Source organism: Solea solea, chromosome 4 (genome assembly GCF_958295425.1).
Source record: "Solea solea chromosome 4, fSolSol10.1, whole genome shotgun sequence".
In the NCBI taxonomy this organism is placed as follows: domain Eukaryota; kingdom Metazoa; phylum Chordata; class Actinopteri; order Pleuronectiformes; family Soleidae; genus Solea; species Solea solea.
The window spans coordinates 4,655,778-4,664,394 of NC_081137.1; the positions used below are offsets into that span (position 1 = coordinate 4,655,778).

The following is an 8,617-nucleotide window of genomic DNA, read 5'->3' on the forward strand; positions in this document are numbered from 1 at the left end:
CTTCCTGCGTGACCGGAGCGCAGCCACTGAATAAAAATACAGCTGAATGGGTTGTGATTCGGCTCATACACAAGACTCCTCTGTTAAATATTGAGATTTTTGAAATTTCCGTGATGAATGTTGGAGATTAACACGTTTTCAGGATTTTTAAGTCTTTTTAACTGATCTGAACTGTCATGACTCTTCTAGTGACGACACTCTCTGACCAGCACCAGGTACCAGGTACTATCCCTGATGGAAAAGCAAAAGAGTCGAGATGTGCTGTGCAGTATAGTGGAAAAGCACCAAAAGTAACACACACGTCAACTCCTAATTAAGGCACCGACTGGGGTGAAGGCCCTATTGTATCTACTCTGATCTTTTCTTGCACTTACCCTGCACAAAAACTGTGAAAATGCATTTTCACATTTTGTGTTCCCACTAGCCACACGGCTCGTGGCCAGAAACACGCCGCCCTCGCCGTCCTTTGATCGGTATGTGAGTTACCGCGGCAACCGTGGCAGTGACTAAAAGTATGTTTGCAAAACATGGTAGTCTGCAAAGCCAGCCATTGCGCCACCTACTGGCAACAGGATGTACACCTTCAGTAACAAACCCTGACATGCAGCCCGAGCTCAGCATTTGGAGTTCCATCTTCAAACAGAAACCAGACAGTGTTTCCGTCCTTTTGTTTCTGTGCAAATTGAAAGGCCCCTTTTTCTTAGTGCCGCGTGAGAAATAATAGGAGGGAAACTCAGATGACTCTTTTGAAATAAAATGGAGCCTTTAATGTTGCAGGAGTGTCAGATGAGAGGGAAAAAAAACACATGCAGCTACAGATAAAACTCAAAATTCTATTATAAACCAGCTCTGTTGGAAAACAAATGGTGACTTTTACTAACTGCAGGCTGTAGTATTGTGTGAATCATTAGGGAACAGAAATATGATGTAAGACTTGTGTGTTTATATACAGCTATTGTACTGTATATTCTGTTCCTTGTTGTAATTGAATGCGTTTCTTTTGTTTGCACTCTATTTTGTTCTCTTTAATCTTCTTGATATTTTGTGGTCGAGTGACAGAAGGGGACGTTAATAAACAATAAACAATAAAAAATAGCTTTATTACAAAACAAAAATACATACATATGTAACCGTGAAAAACAGCATAGCAGCTCCTGCCACCCAGGATAAACACATGATTTACATTCACAAATTTGCCTGCAGTTTGAAACTATACGACGTGTTTGGGCCAAACTTTTTATCTTTCAAGAATAAAGTCGTAATATCATCATGAGAATAAAATCTCAGATGATCAGCTGCAACCGAGAAGCTACTTTCGGATTTGGGCTTCACAAATAAAGAAATTATGAATATCTTTGGCACACAGAAAGAACCTGAGTCTCTTTGGAAGAAAGAATCACACAGTTTTGGAGGAAATCATCACTTTTGTGGACTGGAGGAGGAAATGGTTGGTAGTGGTCAACTGCAACTGTGTTCTGTTGCTATTTAATAACAGTACATTTAATTAGATAATGATAAAAAAAAGAATCTCATAATATTACGACTTTATTCTCGTAAAATTATACCTTTTTTCCTCATAAAAATATGACTTTATTCTCATAATATTACGACTTCGTTCTCGTAATATGACAACTTTATTCTCGTAATATGATGACTTTATTCTTGTAATATGACAACTTTATTCTCGTAATATTCTGACTTTATTCTCATAATATTACGACTTCATTCTCGTCATGACAACTTTATTCTCGTAATATTATGACTTCATTCTCGTAATATGACAACTTTATTCTCATAATATTACGACTTTATTCTCCAATTTTTTTGGAGATTTTTTTCTCTTCAGTTTGGCCCCAATACTCGTCGTATAAAACAAAGCACCCCTGAAAATAACATAGCTTATGATTCTAATTCTAACCCACGACAAGCACACTGTTAATCCGGCATAACTATACATGGATAAACATGTGTTTCATATCCGGAGGTGCAATCTCCGAGTTGCACCGAGAAATGGGGAAAAGCTGTGCAGAAATCTCCCGGTGTCTTGCAGCTGTGTATTTGACCGGAGGAGGAGGGGGTTTGAACGGAGGGGGTAGATCCATCCTACACAGTCAGAGAGAGAGAGAGAGAGAGCAGGTATCGATTAATGTGGCAGTGCTGCAAAGTTACTGACACCCAGGAGGCTGCGGGGTGTGACAGGTCATGTGCATCTATCAGAAAACATGACAGTCAATATGCAGCTCCAGGGTCAGCACACGGCTAAGTACTGTATGTGCCAGCGTACTCCAGAGTTTTTTTTGTGTATCACCTCTGTTGCATTAAGTGTCTCCTGTAGAGGACGCCAGCCACGACGATCAGCAGCAGTACGGGGACGATGATAAGCACCAGCAGATGTCTCTGTGAGGCGCCTGACAAGCAGATTCAGAGACGGGGAAAAATGTCAAGTCAATATTTAGAAAATTGGTCCAATTGTCCAATTTGACATCGTCTTCTTATGTTGTGAGATGGTAGTAGCCACCAGGGGGCGACTTAACTGGCTGCGAAAACCATCTCCTTTTGAACGGATGTCCGTGGGGAAATAAGCTTCTACTTCTCACATCATTTATTACACTAATAAACATTTTCCAGAGGAGTTAATGGTCTTAATCAGTAGTTTTCGGAGTCTTCAACAACAGAACAAGATGTCAGTTTTGTAAATGATGTTCCCATTTAGAGGGAAAAAAAAATTATTCTGTCTATACTATAAATGTGTGTATCACACAAATTGGTTTTTACTCATGATTCCTTCTAATATAAGATCATATTCATTTGGAATGTTGCACAAAATAGCCCATTTGTCCTATGACCTACCTCCCTACACTTCCTTCCTTCTTCCCATCTACTGTGATTCCTACCTACATTTCCTTCTTACCAACCAACCTTCCTACAGAAAAAAACAAGGTAAAGGTGAAATAAAAAAAACTCATTAAAACAACAACAACAACAACAACAAGGTAAAACCTCTAATTGAATTTAAGAGAGGGCCTAATGTGGGACAGGAGACTATTTCAGAGCTTTAAGAAGCAGCAACAGAGAAACCTGTGTCAACTCTGGATTTTAAATGAGGCGCGGGGGGGCTGACAGGAGCTGTTAGCAGGATGACTTAAAACCCTGTTTCCATCAAGCGGGCGCAGTTCACTTCAGGTCGGTATGTGTCGGGCAATTATTTTGCATTTCAGTTGTCAAATGTCGGGAAGGTACCAAAATAAGTATCTCGATTTTTGGCCATTTCTGGCATCTATTAAAATATAGACACAGGTCGACAGAGAATTACCATGGAATGGAAAAAAAAAGACAAAACCTTTTTTTTTTTTTTTTAATATACTGAGCTTCAGGACAGATGGAGGATTAAAAGTCTTTTGTGACTCTACTCACTGAACTGAAATACAGCTGAACGGGTCGTGATTCGGCTCATGATCGGCTTTTCTGGATTTTGAACTGATCTACAGTCAGTAGTTCTGTTTGATTCCTGTGTCGGATGTCGCGCTCTGTCTGTTGACATCACATTTGAGTATTGGCTCATATCGCTTGGAAGCCAGAGCAGGTACCAGGTACTGGAAAGCCGAGTTGAGCCGAGTTGTGCTTAAACCGTATAATGGAAAAGCAGCATTAGAAGGAGGTCAGGTCAGGAGATCAGAGATGTATTGTATGAGTTGGAACATGGAGAGAATCCACAAAATCATACCGGACCTGTGACATTTACAGATGTGTTTCAGAGATGTGCTTAGATCAGCTTGAATCCAGTGTACAAACCCCCCCCCCCCCCCATAAATCTTGGAGGTGAAGACTTTTGCCTGGAGGCAGAAAAGTGTCTCGCAGCTCTCTCACAGCTGGTCTCACACCAAACGCAGGAGCTGACTCTCCTTCAAATGAGTTTTCTCTCTCCAAAAGGACCCGTAGCCAGAGGCTGAGAGAAAACTGGAGCCTGTGAAACCTCCACATGAAGGCAAACAACCTGTGGCTAACACCGATCACAAGGCAGGGATTTAAAATCGTGTATTATTCTTGTTTTATTTGACCTTTAGACTGAATAAAGCGCGCCAATATTGAGTAGTAAGTTGGGAAAGATCATTTTAAAAGTTTAATTCTAATCAAGTCATGGTTGTTCAGTGAGAACGTAACTTTCTGTACGGTAAAGAAATTATAGTTGGAAAAATAAATGAAATCTACAAAAGTGGGGGGAATCTAGTTGACAAAAACCCAGACTAAGAAAAGTGTGTGTGTTGATTTGAGCTGAGATTGAATAGCTGTTATATTTTTATGGTTTATCTTTGAAATGGTATATTAACAAATGATGACCTACCATTTTTATGACTAGTGTTTGATGTTGGTGTCACACCAGAGTCTCTGTAGCCTTCGGTGATGTTCTCCGAGGTGCTGGTTTCCTGTGGCCTCGCTGAGAGACTTTCCTCCGGACGCCGTGTGTGTGACTCAGACTCGTTCCTCATTTCATCACTTTCCATTTCCCGATTCCTGGATGTGAGCCCCGCACCTGCACCAGGACTTAATGCAGTAGAGCTGAGGAAGAGATTAGGGTCGGTGTGTGTGGCCGCGGAGGACGTGTCACTAAAATTGGTCTCGAGCTCTCCGGCTGTGACCGCTGTAACGCTGTCGTTGTTTGGATTCACATCGTTCACACGGGTCTGGGTCACATTGGTTGTCAGTCCAGATGTGGTGAGGCTGTTGACTGTAGTTTCCGGCCAAACCGCTTCAGTCACATGGCCGTGTGGGGACCCTGTTGTGGAATCTGTGGGTGGTAAACGTGGTCGATCTTTAAAAAACGAAACCAAAAAGCACATCCTATCAGTCATTCATCCATCCATCCTGTAAACCCTTGAGGGTCACAGGTGGCAGTGCTGCTTCCAGACCAGTTTTCCCGGGATGGTCCAGAGCGAGGCTCGTGTGTTTGTCAGAGGGTCACCTTCGATCCAACACGGTGTTAAGTGTTTGGGATTTTTGTTCAGAATACAGAGTAGCAGACCTATTTATGGATGCCGCTGATTTACATTCACTCCCATTCACATGGGTCAGGACCGGCAGACGGGTCGTGGCAGCTTGTGATTAATTTCCCTAATATATCTTGGAAATTCAAATTAAGATGTAACAGGAATGGCTGTAAATTAGTCTGAAACATGACACCTAATGCACAAATTTCCTCTTGTCACAATTTATATTACACACTCGGGATCAACTGGCCAGATTTTGGTGGGGTCCAGGCTAATAGTTATAGGGCCGTTGACCCCGTTTGACCCCTGTAGAACCACCTTTGTGAGGGGTAGCTGCATCCAGTCAAGCAAATTAATATTTTTTTTTTTACTTTTACACTGGGTAAATAAGTGTTTATTTACAAACAACTGATGTGGCTCATGGAAAAAATGTACCTGGAGCCAGAACGCAACGTGTCATAATGTGATTTTTAAATCCAAACAATATGACAGCCTTCCCAGTGCAGTGTTTTCACCAGGCACACTCATCCTTTTCATTTGTATCTGCCTCTTTTTAAACACGCTGAGCTACTGTACTACTTCAAACTGTCCAACAGATTGTGCTCTCACCCCATGATCACCGTGATTCACAGATGCTGTGAAGACGCTGATGAGTGATTTTGTTCTCATGGTACAGACAGACAGACAGACAGACAGAGAGACAGAGACAGACAGAGAGAGAGACAGAGAAAGAACAGGAAGTGGCTTCGGGGCTGTGTGGCCTCGGAATTTTTCTGTTACATTTTCAGGTTCCTGTGAGAAACATGTGTACAGATGAGGAAGAAAATCTTATTTTCTTAACTTTACACAGCGCTGTTACCAGTCAGCACCATTTATTTGTTTAAAGTTATTTAAAAAAAAAGTAAACACAGTGGTTTTATCTTGGCTTAGTGCGGCATTCAACCCAAAACCCCACAGGGAAATCGATTTACACTGTCTTTCTTTTTATTTGTGTTATTTTATTCACAGTTTCTGGTGTGTTTTTTTTTCATAACATTGCTGGGAGATTCAAAACTCCTTTGAATCCCTCTCCTTTTCTCTCAGCTAATTAAAAATTAAAATTGACTGAGCTACAGCATAATAACAACTGTCAAGGAAGAACTCCCCGGTCTAGTGTAGTTTATTAAGTAATTCAGTCTCTCGGGCAGCCGTGAGAGATTGCTAATCCCCCTCGGAGGAAACAGTAAAATTGAACATGACACAAAGAAACGAAGGGCTGCAAAGAAATATGTGGAGCTCACCTGTCCGTACACTTGTGGTCGCTGGCTGCACTGTGATGGTAAACTGTTTATGCATACTTTCGTTTCCTCTGGAGACAGTCAGTGTATAAATCCCTGCTTCAGCATCGCTTACTGACAACAGCTCCAGAGATCCGTTCTCCGACACCAGCTCCTTGTTCTGGGGCAAAACAACATTATATATCACGTCTTATTTAGATGGGAAATGTAGGTTTTGATGTCAGAGGTTAAAGTTCACTGGATGTGTTAAAAAAAAAAAAAAAAAAAAATGAATAAAACATGAAGTCATGGACTGTATTTTCTGGTTTCTTTTACCTTGTTGGTCCATCTGTACCGAGAATTACCGGCTGCCCCGCAGTGAATTGTCACATTTTCTCCGTAATGGACACTGACACTTGTGTTCGCGTCGCACCTTATTTCGACAACATCTGACAGAGAGCAAATGTGACACTGACATGAGTCGTCAACAACACAGGAAAAGCGCATGCACAGCAGCTGCTGGAAACCAGTGCGTGGGTGATGTTTGCAAAGGACCCCAGTGGTTTCACATGGAAAAACATGTTGTTATTAGCATAACGTCTCTTGAATTACAGCTGGAAGGAAAGGAAGTTGTATATTCTCTCTGTGTGAATATAGAGAGAAATAGCATGATAGTGCAAATGTAAAATCTAAAAAAAAAGGAGCCGTTGGACCACCAGTGCTCTCCAAACACCAAAATCTCTCCAATGGTGTCCCATCTCTCTCATGCACTTCAGAGACATGTGGAATGAATGCTGTAGCAGCTCATGGTTTCCCAGCACCTGGTGAGACACTTCATGCTCCTTATAATCTGTCACCCAGCTCTACATTTGCTCAGAAGACTGGCGGTGCAGCGCCGCTCTGATGCAATCAGAAGAAACTTGAAATGGTATATGCAATTGACAATGAGATAGAAGGTTTGCTGTACATGTCTTATCCATATATTAAATCCTATCAGCGCTGCAGACTTGGGTTGGGGTTGTTTTTTATTTTTTTTCACATGTGCTTCGCCTTCATTTTTTCTTACCTTTGATCTTCAGCTCTATCTCCCTCCTCGTGGAACCAGCAGGGAAAGTTGCAATATCACAAATATAGACGCCGCCGTCCCACTTCTTCACCTCACTGAGGTGCAGATAGGAGCACATCAACATGTTGGCGCTGTTGTTCTGAAACTCTAGGCTGAGGTTAGGCCGGAACTTATTGACTCCATAAATCAGGTTAAACAGAGCCAGCTTTTCTTCGTGGGTTTCGTTCTTTTTCTTCCTCCATTCAAAACTGACAATATTGAGCCCAGGGCGAGTCTTTATGTCACACTGCAAGGTCACGTTCTGGCCCACGACTGCTTCTGTTGTTTCATACCGGGTCTTCCCAACATCATCCCGGAGCCCTGTCAGGGAGGTAATTTGTAGAAATTGGCAGGAAGGAAAGTGAGGAGACAAAATCACTTACTTTTGAAGGTGATAATACAGATTGCGATCCGCTGGGATGCAGGCAGATAAAATCAGAGAATTATACTGCGGCAGCTTATCACACCAAGCCCACAAACCCATAGTGAATATTCTATCTTTCATGGTATATTATACAGTATGAGCAGCAGTGCATGTGGTCCATGATTACCTTGTATAATAGCGGCACGCAGGAGGAGTGCGAGGGCCGCTCCCAGAGCAGCTCGGGCCATGTCCGAGCTCCCCAAACTCATTATGATCAATCACGCTGAATCCGTTGAGGGACCGAGCAAAGACAGAGACAGCCGTCTGTCGACTGAGGTCGACGCGGAGGCTGCGAGACACAGAGCAGTGTGACCCATCTTCACAGGAAGCCACTCAGAAAGGAGAACGTGATGCGCTGCAGCTCTGTGGTGAAAACCACACGTTCGAGCACAGCGGACGTGCTCAGTGGAGGTAAGTCAGTGCAGTGCTCGTCATTATTTATTCTTATTTAAGAACTAATGAACACAGGATCTGAAAGGATGGACCTGTTTGTGCTGAGATTGCATCACTGATGCTATAAACCCTCCGTACACAGAGGGAGCTCACAATCAAAGTATAGGCTACTCTCCTGTTCGAGGTTCTCAAACTTTTTATACCAAGTTCCATCTGAGCTCTTGAAGTGTAATCTGTGGATTAACAACAACACAAAAGGCGACACTTCAGACACTGGTATATCCAAATAAAATTAAGACGGAGCGTGAGATAAGGTGATTCTGATTATTATCATTTCATTTATTGTGATTGTTTTGTTGTTTGTTTCATTTCCTACGCACTCAAAATGACCCCAGCTCATGTACCATCAGGGGGAGCTCACGTACCACTGGTGGTACACACACCACAGTTTGGG

General features: G+C 42.4%; 1 protein-coding gene across 1 annotated transcript; it reads right to left on the bottom strand.

Annotated features, from left to right (window-relative positions):
* Positions 1-1,836: 1,836 nt before the first annotated feature.
* On the bottom strand, positions 1,837-8,068 carry si:ch1073-15f19.2 (uncharacterized). Its single transcript, XM_058627855.1, has 7 exons — positions 7,898-8,068; positions 7,308-7,667; positions 6,578-6,690; positions 6,266-6,422; positions 4,343-4,786; positions 2,309-2,408; positions 1,837-2,103 (listed from the first exon to the last, which is right to left on the bottom strand). Exons 1-7 carry the CDS (start codon positions 7,977-7,979, stop codon positions 1,950-1,952), a joined length of 1,410 nt encoding a protein of 469 aa, XP_058483838.1. The 5' UTR covers positions 7,980-8,068; the 3' UTR covers positions 1,837-1,949.
* Between the last annotated feature and the right edge of the window lie 549 nt (positions 8,069-8,617).

Excerpts from the sequence above, each read along its gene's own strand:
- si:ch1073-15f19.2 (XM_058627855.1), bottom strand. The coding sequence starts at position 7,979 with ATGAGTTTGGGGAGCTCGGACATGGCCCGAGCTGCTCTGGGAGCGGCC. Across the intron at positions 7,668-7,897 it reads GCGTGCCGCTATTATACAAG|GGCTCCGGGATGATGTTGGG; the intron begins GTAATCATGGAC and ends CCTCCCTGACAG. Across the intron at positions 4,787-6,265 it reads GACCACAAGTGTACGGACAG|ATTCCACAACAGGGTCCCCA; the intron begins GTGAGCTCCACA and ends TACCACCCACAG.